General features: G+C 53.0%; 1 protein-coding gene across 1 annotated transcript; it reads left to right on the forward strand.

The window, feature by feature from the left end:
* Positions 1–530: 530 nt before the first annotated feature.
* Positions 531–9,817, forward strand: MLN (motilin). The gene is made up of 5 exons (XM_005553277.5): positions 531–583; positions 3,613–3,736; positions 5,537–5,653; positions 8,878–8,980; positions 9,651–9,817. The coding sequence occupies exons 2-5, from the start codon at positions 3,620–3,622 to the stop codon at positions 9,659–9,661; spliced, it is 348 nt and encodes a 115-aa protein (XP_005553334.3). The 5' UTR covers positions 531–583; positions 3,613–3,619; the 3' UTR covers positions 9,662–9,817.
* Positions 9,818–14,426: the final 4,609 nt, after the last annotated feature.

A 14,426-nucleotide genomic window follows, 5' to 3' on the forward strand; every position in this document is an offset into this window, starting at 1 on the left:
CTCTGCATTTCATTGGCTCCTTTGTGGCATCTGGCCCCACACAGCCCTGGATCTGGACTCAGTCATTTTCTTTTCATTAATCCACTGAAATGCTGTCACAAACTCCTGAACACTTTCTTTCATGAGGGGCTTCAGGGGGAAGACTGAAGAGAAGTTATCTTTCTAATACACACTCTGACAGGTCAACAGAAGATCTGATCACTAGAGCGTTGGCCTGCAGATGCTCACCAATGTCACATATTTAAGGAACCAAAAAAAGAAAAGGCTTTTGTTAAAATGACCTCTTAGAGGCAGCTGAGTTTTCAGTGGATGGGAGAATGCCATCTGGGTGTCATCTGACTGTCGCTTTCCTTCCAGGAAAGCCCTGGAAGCCCACAGCATGGCTAGCCCTGCCCGGGGTTTCCACGAGTTTCAAGAATCCAGGCTCCCCCACCGAGGGCCCCCAAAGCTGTGGTTAAAGGTTAATGGGCTCCAAGGGCAGCTCCCAGGGTTGGGAGGTATATAAGAACCCATCAGATCAGTCGGACACCAGAAGACAAGCAGAGAGAGACTCCTCCAGACCCACTCAGACCACACGCACGCTGTAAGTAGCCCTCGGAGAAAGCGGGTGGGGAGCGGTCGGCATGAACCCTAAAGCAGAACGGTGGTGCAAGCCAGAGCCAGCCTGGTCCAGGGCCCTCTGCCACCTTCCAGTGCCCAGCCGGGCTTCACACTGAGTGCCCAAGCTGATTCCCAAGGCATTAGTGAGCAGAGGCAGGGCTGAGGCACAGAGGCTGGAGGGAAGCAGGTGGGTGCACCTCCTGGCAAAGCAGTGTCTGTTGTGGGTGGGTCTGGCACATCCACGGTGGGCCGGGAACCCAAGCCAGAGCTCATCATGGATGCAGGGCTCCTCTTGGCATGGTGGCTTTGCTCTGGAAAGGTAAGGAAAAGCTGGCCCTGCGGTGACTCATGCCTATAATCCCAGCACTTTGGGAGGCCGAGGTGGGCAGATCACGAGGTCAGGAGTTTGAGACCAGCCAGGCCAATATGGTGACACTCTGTTTCTACTAAAAATACAAAAATTAGCTGGGCGTGGTGGCGGGCGCCTGTAGTCTCAGCTACTCAGGAGGCTGAGGCAGAAGAATCGCTTGAACCCGGGAGGCGGAGGTTGCAGTGAGCCGATATGGCACCACTGCACTCCAGCCTGGGAGACAGAGTGAGACTCCATCTCAAAAAAAAAAAGAAAAAGAAAAAGAAAAAGAAAAAGGAAGGGAAGGGAAGGGAAGGGAAGGGAAGGGAGGGGAGGGGAGGGGAAGGGAGGGGAGGGGAGGGGAGGGGAGGGGAGGGGAGGGGAGGGGAGGGGAGGGGAGGGGAGGGGAGGGGAGGGGAGGGGAGGGGAGGGAAGGGAAGGGAAGAAGGAAGGAAGGAAGGAAGGAAGGAAGGAAGGAAGGAAGGAAGGAAGGAAGGAAGGAAGGAAGGAAGGAAGGAAGGAAGGAAAGGAAAAAGAAAGAAAATAAAAGAAAAAGTTGACCCCAGGGGACAGCACATGGGGAGGCAAGGCTAGCCCAGCCAGGAGTGCCGCAGGGGAGGGCAGACGGTCACCCCCGTCATGCAGAGCTGGGCACTTGAAGGCTGAAGCCCCCCATCTCTGATGATGGGAAAGGAATTAGTGCCTCACTGTACAATGAAAAGCTCCCTCTCCCACTTCCAGCTCGCCAGAACACATGAACTTAGGTGACATGCCGACTGCCAGTTGGATCAAGAAAATGAGCAGCAATTGGATTTTGCCTTTTTTTATTTAAAGTTTTTATTGATTCCTATGGAGTGAATTAAATACACCAGAATGAAACAGGATCTATAGCTTCTCTGAGAAGGAAATGGGACGCCATAAATGTGACACATCCATCTCTGCTTGGGGGAAAAGCAGGCCCCAGAGACTCTTCAGGGAAAGCACAGGAATGAGACGGGTCCCACCCACCTCAACCCAGTCTCCGTTCAGCTCAGGCTCCTCTGGGGCTCCGCACAGGGCCTCGGCTTCCTGGGAGGTGGTCTTGAGTGGGCAGGTGGTCCTTTCAGCCTGCTGGGAATTTGCATACAGCTGGGATGGGGAGGCTTTCGCTGTCTGAGCTCTCTTGTTCTTGTTCATGGAGTTTGAACAAAATGGAGAGAAAATAGGAAGTGGGAAGAAGAGAGAGCTGGAATAGTAAGAAGGCAGAGGGAGCGTCTGGCTTGGCAGGGTGGCTTCAGATGACTGAGGAGACAGGACTTGGCTGACAGGCAGGATGCAAGCCTGCAGCCTTGGAAGGTTCTGTTCAAAGGGGGAGCCAGGTTGAGACCTGCAGAGGAGCCCCGAGGCCTTTCCAGGGCAGACCCTCTCCTGCTGACAGAATCCAGGCTGCCTAAGGACTGGAGGAGCCTTTATCTGAAACCTTGTAACTACCTCCACCCCTACCCCTACTGCTGTCTTGGCCTCCCCTCCGAGCTACTGCTGTCCTGGCCTCCCCTCCCTGCTCGGAGGCCTGGCCCCTGCACTCAGCAGTCCACCCAGCACAGGAACAGTGGTGCCCAAGATGCATTCAACAGGCCTGCCCCCTGTGCCTTCCTCCACCTGCTATGGGCAGAGGCAACATGAAATGGGGTATTGGGAAAAGCACTGGGCCTCAAAAGGCCAAGGTTCCAGCCCCTGCTGCCTTTGAATGAGTCAACCATAGCTGGCATTCAGCTAGGCCGTCCCACCCCCACCCCAGGACCACCCTGTCCCTGCCCAAAGTCTGCCCAGTGGACGCTTTCTTAAGGCTCTGTACCCCTGCAGTCACCATGCCGAACTGCTCCCCGCCAGGACCGGAGCTCCAAAAGCCCACCACAGCCCAATGTCCTGCCAGCTATTCTACACACACCTGCTTCCTGGTCAGCAATCACCGGGTTCCAGGGTGTGAGGAAAGAGGAAGCCCGCTCCCTGCTGTTTCAGGACAGTGGCCAAAGGCAGCTAGACGCACTGGAGCATGCGGCACGGGGCTTGTTCCCAAGACACCACTCCCCCAACAGGGAAGGGGGTGCCCTCTTGGCTCAGGGATACAGCTCCATGCTGAATTTTTCCATCTGGCTCATCCTTTGCAATGGTAGAGGTTCTACAGACCCAGGGTCCTGGCCTGGCACTTCCAGGCAGAGCCCTGGTCATCTGGGCTTGGGTCCACCCCTTTTGTCATTCTCACAGGCACTGGGGCAGGGAGGTTTCCCTGGGTCTTGGGGCACAGTTCTGTTGATAATCTAGGCATTCCTTCTCTGAAAGATGAGGTCCTCCTGCCTTATGAGCCCAGCTGACCCCAGAAGACCTCGCCTGTACCAAAAGAGAAGAACAGACAAGTGAAATGATTCCTCCCTGGTGTGTGGTAGGGGGCTCGACGGCCTTTCCCAGGAGCTCGGCCAGCTGCCACAGCTCTGGGGCAGAAAGGTGCTCAGAGCTCATCTGCTAAAGCTCTGATGCCAGGCCCAAATCCAGAGAGGCTGAGCTCTGGCTGAAGATCACACAGCAAGAGCTGGGGCATGGGCCAGAACTGAGGGCCCCTGCCTCGGACACAGCAGTCTGCCACTATACCCCAAACTTGGTGACAAGAGCTCCTTATCATTGTCCAGCTCCAAGATGGTATCCCGTAAGGCTGTGGCTGCTCTGCTGGTGGTGCATGCAGCTGCCATGCTGGCCTCCTGGACGGAAGCCTTCGTCCCCATCTTCACCTACGGCGAACTCCAGAGGATGCAGGTAAGAACCTCCTGCTGCCTGCCTTGCTAGCAAGGCTGAGGTCACTATGACCTACACCAGCAATACCAAGGAAAGTGTGAAGGACCAGGACCCAAGATAACCCCCAGTCCCAGCCGCCTCTCTGGCCACCTTTGCGCCTTCACTGGCATCACTCAGACATGTCAGTGGCTCATATGAGCAACATCTTTCCCACCCCTGCCTATCCTTTGGAGGAAATTTTTAATTAACAAGCCAATAAATATTTACTGAGCTGCTCTGCAGTATAAGAGGCCACCCTGGGTGATGGGCCCGAGCATGCAAAAGAATCTCAGCACCTCCCCATCTCCAGGGAGCAGGCTGGGGTGCCAAGACACGAACATATGAAAAATTAACTAACAGTCGCAGACAAAAGAGAGATGTCACAGGCAGGGCATGATGCATTGCCCCATCAGTGGTGCTCAGGTTCAGAGGAGGGAGAATCACCAAGGGCTGGAGCGTGCTTGGAAGCCTGCAGGGAAAAGGTGGAACTCAGCTGGGGGCCTTGAGAGATCAGGAGCAAGGGACCAATGGGAGCCAGCACCCAGAGGCGGGAAACAAGGCTGTGGTCCATGTAGCAGTGGCCAAAACCTCCTCTTTAGGGCCCAGAAGAGAACCAGGCAGGCCTCGTGGAACTCAGGCAGTGGAGCCTAAGGAAAATGGAACTGCTGGCTCTGCCTCCCGGCTGCCTTTTACTTTAGACTTCAGGGATGCTGAGTGTCTATGCAGATGTTTGGTTTCTTTAATCCCAGGAGATGAAGAAAGGGACTTTCATGCTCCACCCTGTCTGACACTGAGACTCCAATAGGGATGAATACATGAGTTAGTGCCCAGGGAGGTCTCGAGGCTCTGGGGCACAGCCTGTCTGCAACTGCCCACTCTATGCGGGGAGGTGTGTGGGGATCCACATTCCCAGTGAACAGCGCTCTTTTGAGGGGCAAGGCCGAATCCAGATCCCCTTCTTCAAGCAGACATGGGAACTGGGTAGGTACAACAGCAGGCCCCAACACACTGTCTTCCACGCTGGCAGGCTCCCCACAGGATGACCGTTTGTTCTAGAATCACCATGTCTCAGGGCAGGCCAACAGCGGAGTCCCGAGAGTGTCACTAGAGAAAGCAAAGGAATGAGGATCACAGTGCTTGGGGACCTGGCCGGCAGCATGCCAGGCAAGACTGGTGGCTGGACAGGAATAGCCAAACCCAGTGGAACATAAACTAGCAAAATGGCAAGAAAAGGACACTGCATTAATCTGCTGCATGGCTTTTCTCCTCATAATTGCCAGGCACCGGGATTTTTATGAAGAAGCTACAAACTCCCTCCTCCATAATTTATCTCCTGTCTTGCTTCTTATAAATCACCTCCCAGGGACTCTGAGTTCCTGGGCCACCCCATGGCGCCCTCCCAGACTAGGCTGACTTGCTACTTTTTTAATAGGCTTTCTGCTAAAAAAGACACATTTTCATACTTAATATGCATGAAGGGCAGCCATTATTTTCAGTGTTTTAAGTTAATTAACAGTAACAATCTGGGTGCAATGTTTTAACTACAAAGGAATGGATTCCTCTTCAAGTTGACCTATTATTGTTGGGCAACCTCAAGGGCCATCCATGAGCCACTAGTTAGTATCTGAGACTCCTCGTGCAGAAGGCTCCTGGGGGGGAGGATTCTTTCAGTCTGTAGGGAGCTGGGGGCAGGTAGCGTCCTGGGCAGATGGAGACAGGTGAGGGGCCATCAGGGTGGGTTGAGGGAGGGCAGTTCTGTGCAATTTTCTGCTCTGCCCTTAGGAAAAGGAACGGAGTAAAGGGCAAAAGAAATCCCTGAGTGTATGGCAGAGGTCTGGGGAGGAGGGTCCTGTAGACCCTGCGGAGCTCATCGAGGAAGAAGGAAACGAAATGATCAAGGTGAGCAGACAACAGGGACAAGGGAGAGAAACTCACAGCAGGGCATGCATTCCCCTGCCTGGCCTGGAGGCAGGGCCCACGAACCACAGCGAGCCTCAGAGTGTCCTAGGATACAGCAGTGAGCTCCATCCTCGTAGGGAGAGACGGACTCCAACAACGAGATAAATCAACCATTTCAGGCACCAGATAAGGAAGTAGGAGAGTGACTGAGTGGGGTTTGGGGGACTGCTTCGTCCCTGAGATGGGTCAGGGAAGGCCTCTTGGAGAAGGTGACATTTGACTTGAAACCTGAATGAAGAGAAGGAGCCACCTGTGCAAAGAGCTGGAGCAAGGACCTCCTGGGAGAAGGAACAGTGAGCACAAAGACTGAGAAGCACTGGTGGGCGCCAGGCCCTTGTGGCAGGCGCGAGTCGAGTGGGCAAGAGGGCAGCATGGCCAGCCCAGGCAGGGCCTGCATGCAGCGCCACTGGGGATTCAAAGCAGGGAAGTCACTGGAGCCCTCTCAGAGCTGGGGCAGCACGAGTGGAGGCAGGAGGCCAGGCAGCAGGTGCTGCAGTCCTCCGGAGAGAGGTGGCGAGGGTGCCAGTTCCTCCCCTCCCAGACAGAAACCCAGGAGCCAGCCACAGGCCTCAACACCCAGGGCCGACTGTTGGGGCTGGGGAGAACCTTGAGCTTGTCCCGTGAGCTCTTTTATTTCACAGACTCGTTTATTTGGGTGATCAATAAATGAGCCCCTACTAGGTCTGAGGCACTGTTCCCGGCACTGGGGACGGGGTGGTGAACAGACAAAATCTCCACCCTTGTGGAACTCACACTCCATAGGGAAGAAGAAACAAGATCCTAGGACGACTGAAACAGACCACAAACAAGGTAAAGACAGGAAGCAAACTCAGCAGTGTGGCAGGCAATGACATGTGCGATGGAGGTAAACAGAGCCACAAGGAGCCGTGGTGGGTTATGGATCTCAGTGGGCAACAGCAGGCGTCCTAGGAGACGGTAGGGGCACACAGACCAGAAGAGAGCAAGGCATGAACCACAAGGATTTCCGGGGGAAGAGGCTTCCAGGCGGGAGGGACAGCCAGTGCAAAGTTCCTGAGGCAGGAGAGGGCCCGGTGCATTCAGGAAGAGTGAGAAGGCCAGAGAGACTGGCGGAGGGGCAGGGGCAGCTGTGGAGTTCACAGGCCACTGGACTCTCCATTCACTCTGCTGAAGTGGAGCCCTCGGGGTTCTGAGCAGAGGAGGGACGGATCTGATTTACATTTTAAAGGGGTCTCTCCAGCTGCTGAGAACAGACTGCAGGGACCGGACAAAGGCAGAGGTAGGGAGGCCGCTGAGGAGGCTGCTGTAGTATGAGACACAGAGAAAAAGAGAGAGGGAGACTTCGGCCTCAGGCGGTCTTGGTGGAGGCAGGGCAAGGAGGTTGGATGTTTTAAATATTTTGGAGGTAGAAGCCCACAGGATTTGCTGAAAGAATGGATATAGGATGTTAAGAAAAAGTGAAAATTGACTTCAAGGGTTTGGGCCAAAACAACTAAAGAGGGATTTGCCACTCACAGAGACAGAGTAGTCTGTGGTTGGCTGCAGGATGGCAGGAGGAAGATCAGGAAGTCAGACTGGGCCTGAAAACCATGAGATGCTCTTGGGTATCCAGGCAGAGACATTGCCCGGGCAGGTGGACATACAAGTTTGGAGTTCAGGAGAGACGTGAGGGCTGGAGGCACACGTGTAGGAGTCATCCGTGGTTAGAAGGAATTTCAAGCTAGGCGCGGGTGAGCCATTTGAGGAGACAGGTATGGATGGAGAAGCAGAGGCCCAGGCCTGAGTGTGGGTCACTTCCACACAAAGGGGCCCAAGGGGCAAGAAGACTGACATCCAGAGAGAGCAGGAGTCTCCTTGTCACGGTCACATAGGAGTCAGGGCAGAACCCAGCTGGACTCCCACCTCCCACTGGACACAGGCCAGTGATCCTTCCTGGTGCTGTCAGGCCCAGAGAACAACCTGGGTGCTGTCGCCGCACTCAGCACTCAGCAAGGTGGGGCTCCTTTCCCCCCACATCCACTCCGAACTCCTTGGGCTCCTGAGGAGGGAGCTGGGAGGGAATCCAGCAGCTGGCGAGCAGGAGCACACTCAGAATCACCTCCTAAATGCACCTGAGTCGGAGTTTGAGGCACTAACTCCAAGGTTGCCCGGGGACATGGTATGTCCATGAAGCCTTCTTGGGAAGGCTTGGGTGGGGCCCCTCTCACCTCTTTCCATCTCCTAGAACCACGACATACAGAGCTGGGAGGGCCCTTTGGGAATGCCCAATCCAGCCTCCTCGTGTTCAAGTAAGGACCCTGCTAGAGGGTCTAGAGGGAGAGGCATAACCACAGCCAGGAATGGCACAGGCAGGACTGAACTGGGGCACTTCAGACACCCTTCAGGCACCCTGAGCCCCCAAGGGTCTAGGAGGCTCATTCCTGGAACCCAGGGAGCCCGGTGGGAGGCAGAGGCCAGGAGTCTTCCAGTGTGCTGGCTAGTTTGTGCAGCAAGAGCATTGATCCAGGAAGCTCTGGCGGGGGGGCGACAGGGAGATCAATCAGTGCCCTAGGCTCTGCCTCGAGGCTGCAACTACCCCTTTGGTGGAGAGCCTCCAGACAAGAGGAAAGGTAGCCTGGTAGTCGTGGGCACAGACCCTGGAGCCAGGCCCCTTGGATGTAACATCTTCATCCTCTGCTCCTTACCACCTGTGTGGCCTTGAGCAAGTTACTCAATCTCATTGTCCTCAGTTTCCTCATCTGCAAAATGGGAACAGTAACCGTCCCTACCCCACAGAGCTATTGAGAGGTTAATATACATAAAGCACTTAGAGTAAGTGTAAAGCGTAGAATAAGGGTAAGGCTCCACAATGTTGGCTATTATTGTTGAGGGGGCAGTGAATTCCCTCCTCATGAGAAAAGCCTGCTGGGGTTCCTGCTGATACCCGTCTCCCCCCTCCCCGTCCCAGCATCCCCATTAGGGAAGGTGTGCTGATCCTCTCAGCAGGACTCAGCGACCTTCAGGATCCAGCCCTCTGGTTAGAATTACGGGAAGGTGGCAGAATTCCCAGCCATCCCTAGAGGCTCTAGTGGGGTCTGCAGGGTGGTGTGGCTCCCGTGGGTCCCTCCTGCCACCTGTAGTGCACCCAGGGGTTAAGGGCCCTCTCCACACCTCTCCCTTGTTATTAACGCTGCCTTATTTCACAGCTGACTGCTCCTCTGGAAATTGGAATGAGGATGAACTCCAGACAGCTGGAAAAGTACCGGGCCGCCCTGGAAGGGCTGCTGAGTGAGATGCTTCCCCAGCACGGTACGGGGAGGGCGGGCATCTCTGCAGCTTGGCCAGCCTCCGCCCACCCTGGCGTTAATACTCCAGAGGCAGGGTTTCAGGGTGGCAATTTGTTTGGCGGCTTTGCACTTGAGAATGTGGAGCTGTCTTCTCCCTGGGCTATGCTGTGATACCTGCTGGTGGCTGCAGAGCCCCAGTTCTCCAGGGAGATGGGGCTCAGGCTGGGTTCCCAGCAACCCACCCCACTCTCCTGCTCCAGATATTTTAATTCCCTCCCACAACATCACCACGGGGTGGTTGCTCCGAAGGAAACCTTGGTGCACTTTCCCATCCCCATTCATTCTGCAAATTAAAGTCCTGAGCCCTATTTGGCTTTGCCCAGTTCAAGGTCTGCCTGAGTTACGTGAGCAAAGCTACATCTCCTCTGACAAACAGCCACTAATTACTTCTCATAGTCCCCAGGAGGAGAGAAGAGACTCGAGGAAGTGCTGTTAGTGATGGAGAAACTGGGAGGTTAAATGACTTGCCCCAGGCTATAGACAGCTTCCAGGCTCCTTGCAAAACATCCCACCTTCCTGCCCAGCCTGCCCTGGTGCCCCCTCCTCCCTCTGACCTGCAGGCAGGTTTTAGAGGGCAGTTTCATAAGCAGACCTGCTGATGGTACTGAGTGCAAACCTCTGCTTTTCTGCAGCAGCCAAGTGACGGCCATGCTGGGGAGAAGGTGGACAGATTTGGGAGGACTCTCCCGCCCAAGTGAGGCCCTGGGAATTTGCACAGCCTGCCAGCTGGGCTTGGAAGAATAACACCCTTTCCAAAGCAAATCCCCCTCCAGCAAATAAAGCATGAAATATACAGAAATGACTCTTATTTAATATTTTAATTCCCAAAGGGCAAACTAAGGTCGCAAGAAAAAGGCGGGAAAAGTAAAGCTCAGAGAAAGTTGGCCATAAATAATGCTTACATTAACATTGTGTGCCTTTTGTGAGTTCTAAGTTCAAATATTAACTCAGATGCAAACAACTGAAAGAGTACCACTCACTGGCCCTTCCATTATAGGTGAGGAAACTGATCATTCTTTTGCCCACACACCGAGCCAGTGACAGACTGAGGACTGGAATTCAGGTCTCCCAGGTCTCGGTCCATTTTTAGTTTACTGACACGCTCGAGGTCTAATGGGCCAGAGAATTTTAGGGCCTCTGCACTCAACCCCTTGCCAGGTAACTTCCAACCAGCCCTTTAACCTCAATGAGCCTGTGCAAAACCAGGGTGGTAATATCTGCCTTGAGATCTGGGATGGAGGCACAAGCAAAGAGCAAATTACTATTATCACCTTGTGACTATCAGCTCCAGCATCCGCAGCAGAATTACACAGCCAACCCACTTATTTTTGCCTTCTAAACAAAACTGGATGGGAAATTTCATTCTAATTTAATTTTACATTAATGAATGTTCATTTATTTATAAACTGGGGCCACATCGGAACTGCAGCTCCCTCCATCCATAGGTTACCAGCAATTAGACAGTGTCCATTCTGCATTTCCACCCAGGCTTAGCCACAGAAAGTAGTTACCAGAACAAGAACTCCAACGCTGAACAAGAGACCCTTGTTGGAGGTACTCTGAATTCTCCCGAGAAACACTCAAACCTTCCATGGGCTCCCACCCCTGCCACGCTGCACATTCACACGCATTTCCAGCACATATACCGATCAACCCCTGAGCAGCTGCAGGTTCCTGGGAAATGCTGCCAAGACGCCCGGTAATAGAGAGAGAGGGCTGCGGCAGAAGGGCATGCGGGGGGTGGCGGGGGAGACACAGAAATATATAAAGCCTGCTGCTGGGAAGATCTGGATCCAAGACTCCTCCCTTCTGAGCTCCACCAAGCCAGTTCACCCCATTTTCTGTAACACACTCCAAGAAGCAGAGAAACAAGATGCTCACAGTGGTCCCCTTCGCCGTGGAAAATGCATTTTGTGTCCTTCCCTCATCCTCTGCTGCAATCTGACCCTGTATCGAGACTGCCTTCCCCCATCACCAGCAGGGGGTGCCCATTTCTGGGGCGGGGCCCCAGCACTGGCTGGGGCATTTTCCCTGAGATTCTGGGTGTTGAAGAGCCTCTAGTTGAAATAGACATCCACCACGGAGGGACATGGGGTCCCCAGGAGACTGCCCAGGTGGTCTGCACTGTTTAGGTGGGAACTGGTTCAGCAACCACAGCACTGGGGAAGGGAGAGGGTGCATTCTGCAGAAAAGCCCCGTTCAAAGCTCAGCGCTGCTGCCCAACAGCCCCAACCCTCACCCCGCGCCCTCTGATGTGCTTCTCGGTAATGAGCTGCAACAGAGACCCAGCTACCACCAACATCTGTATGCACAGTGCCCTGGCCGCTTGTTTAGATGTGTCGGCTCCTTTCTTCTCTGGTTTTCCTCCTCCTGCCACTGTTCGATTTCTCACAATCAGCTCAAATAATTCTTTTTTCACTAACAAGCTCCTCCAGTTTCCAGGATAGCCGACTCGATTGCTTATGGGACATCCACAGCTTTGGAAGAAATTAAAATTGGGAGGAGGTTGGGGAGGATCCTGTGAGCTGAGTGAAGAGAAAATGACCATGCTTTCACAAAACAGAAGAAAAAGAGACATGCTCCTGGTTAAAGCAATAGAATGAGTGGGACCAGAGACCAACCAGGATCAGAGATAGGGAGGGTAGCCGGAGTAAGCAGGAGAGCAAAGACGCCATTCCTCTTCACACCTCACCCAAGCTTATCCAGCAACATCTGCAAGAATCTCTCCAGATATCTGGCAATTACAGAGAGGACGGATTACTCCGTGTTCATCTGGAATGTACTTTACACTTAACAGGACCAGAGGTCATTACAGTGCAACTTGAACCTAGCTTCACAAAATGGAGATGATGAGGTACTTTCTCGGTAACCGCATGTGTGATTTTAGCATTACTGAGCTATGTGGATTTGCCATGAAATTGAATAGTTAAAAGCAAAGAGTAATTGCCTGATATCTGTACGCTGTAATTTAGTGTAATCTAATCATGGACAAAGCCCAAAAGAAAATATTCTCAAAGCATTACATTTTTCTTCATACACAATTTGTTATTGACATTGGGTAATATATTTCATGCCTTTGAAGGAACTCTTACTCATGGATATCAAAGTGTGAGAGCAGTCAAAAGAGTGAGGGATTTGTTTAATTTTCAACAGATTATGAAACACCATTCTGGCATTTCTCTGTGGCTCCATTTTCCCCCTGAGCTGATGCACCCTCAGACCTAGAGAGAGAGAGAAAGAGTGCCCTCCTCTTCCATAAGGCACTGAGATGGAACAGCGGGAAGCTGGGTGTTCCTGGGGTCATTCCAGTCAAAATCTGAGCCCCAAATGGCCCCACGTTTCAACCACAATCTCCTGGCGCCCTGCCCCCACTGTAATGTCACCTATTATGTAGGTGGGGAAGCCCTGAATAGCTGAGGCGACACATGAGGCCCTCCATGAGGGGGATCAAGGACGAGTCCGTGGTCCCTGAGTATCTTTGAGTGCCTGATAACTGTGTGCAGGGCTTTTTGCAGGAGGAAGAGGAGAATGGAACCCACTAAAAGATTTATGGCTGTGATTATTATAAGGCTCTGCCAAGACAGAGAGAGGTCAGCGGGACGGAAGGGAGTGTGGCAGCCCCCCGGGAATCCAGAGCGTGCTCCGAGCAGCCCTTCACTTCTGCCAAATGTGTGGATGTGGTTACTAAGTAGATTTAGATATTGGAGCTTATTTTTCCTCTTCTGCCTTTAATACATCAGGAAGACGGACCACAGCCTGAGCTGCTGCTCACCTTAAAAAAAACAACACAGCAGTGATGAGAAAGGAGGGCATGCAGAGCAGCCTCTGACTTTGCAATATTGCCCTTTTCTTTACAATATGCCTTCCTGCCGTGGACAGGCCCAGCAGGAGAGCCAGGCTGAAGGCACAGAAAGGCTGGCTCCCAGAGGCCCTGGTGGGCTTCGTGGGCAGCTCCCAAAGGGGCAGCAGTGGCAAAGAAGAGCTGAGGTCGAGCCCTTCCAAGCGGAGGGGAGCGTGTGGATGGTTGTGTGGAGGAAAGCAAAAAGGAACACGCCAACTTCACTAAACCAAAGAAGGGCTATAAATCTGGGCAGGAACGTGACTGGAGCTGGGAGTCCAGGATGAAAAGGAAAGGCCCAAAAACTGGGAGGAACGCCTGACTAACTTGTGAAGTTCCTTCTCAGAGGAGGTGGGGAAGGGGAGCATTGATCAGCAAATTCGCTGTTAAGTGGTCACTGGGTGTCCCTTGGTGCACACCCAAAGCCCTGCCTATAGGATCCTGCAAGACAAGGCCATCGACAGCCAGAACCCACCATGGAGGTAGAAGGGCTGACCATGGGTGGCCAAAGGCCACAACTCCAAGCACAGTGGGTTCTACACCAGAGGGAAGACAACAGAGTTCTGGGGGAGGGGCTGTGGGCCACTTGACCCTAGATGTGTGGAACGGCAGCAGTGTCCCCAAACATAAGGAAGCTGACAAAGCCCACACTGCGTGCCACCACTGGGGGTGGCTCCAGTTCAGTCCATATTTTTAAATCGCCCTGAGATCCATTGTGATAAAATAGACCATAACTCTGTGAAATGCTGTAACGATAACTTTGTTTAAGCATTAGTTTCAAGCCCTCTTAGAATACGTGGGGCCAGTACTGATGCCGAAAGGCTCATTCTTTATATATTGAACTGCACAGCTGCAAGGAGCTACACAAATGTTACCAACTCATTTGTCATGCAAACAGTGCTTCAGAAAGAAATAAAATACTATTATGTGGTATATGTGTTAGGCAATCACTATATCAAATTCACGGCATTCTGTGCAAACACAGACAGAGAAAAGGAAAACAACACTTGGTGAGAGAAATCACACCACATGGGAGCAGCTAAGTCAGGGGAGATGGGGAGGCCAACAGTGGAAGCTGACCAAGCTGAGGCTGTAATTTTCCCAGCAATTGTGGCCAGGGTTGAATACCCCCGAGGTGGAGCAAGTGGCAGGAATGCAAAACCCAGACAGAGGAGCATAGCATTGCCCAGCGTGTCAGGGAGGGGAGGGAATAAAGTGAGGAGTGGGTAAGGGGTCTGTTGGGACAGATATGGGGATTCCAGGGAGAAGGGGCCTGGGGGAAGGGGAGAATGGAATAGCAGGGGTAGAAATAGATGGAACCTATTGGGCCAGCAATAAATGTTTGGGAATGGGAGTTGAGGGATGTGGAAGGAAGATTATAAACTGGCTCTATTTTCAGTTGCCACATTCCCTTGCTTCCCTTAGGAGTTTCCTGCTAAGAGCCTTCATGTAACCAAATCACCTGCCCTGTGGGAGACTCTACACAGCACTGACACTGCAAAGATGTGGGTTAAGTATAAACACGCATGAGCGTGTGCCCCGCACTGTCCCAAGCACCTTAGCCAAACTA

This window comes from Macaca fascicularis, chromosome 4, assembly GCF_037993035.2.
Source record: "Macaca fascicularis isolate 582-1 chromosome 4, T2T-MFA8v1.1".
Lineage (NCBI taxonomy): Eukaryota > Metazoa > Chordata > Mammalia > Primates > Cercopithecidae > Macaca > Macaca fascicularis.

Bases quoted from the DNA above. Each gene is read 5' to 3' on its own strand.
- MLN (XM_005553277.5), top strand. From the start codon at position 3,620: ATGGTATCCCGTAAGGCTGTGGCTGCTCTGCTGGTGGTGCATGCAGCT. The intron at 3,737-5,536 runs GTAAGAACCTCC...CTCTGCCCTTAG, and splicing joins GCGAACTCCAGAGGATGCAG to GAAAAGGAACGGAGTAAAGG. The intron at 5,654-8,877 runs GTGAGCAGACAA...CTTATTTCACAG, and splicing joins AAGGAAACGAAATGATCAAG to CTGACTGCTCCTCTGGAAAT.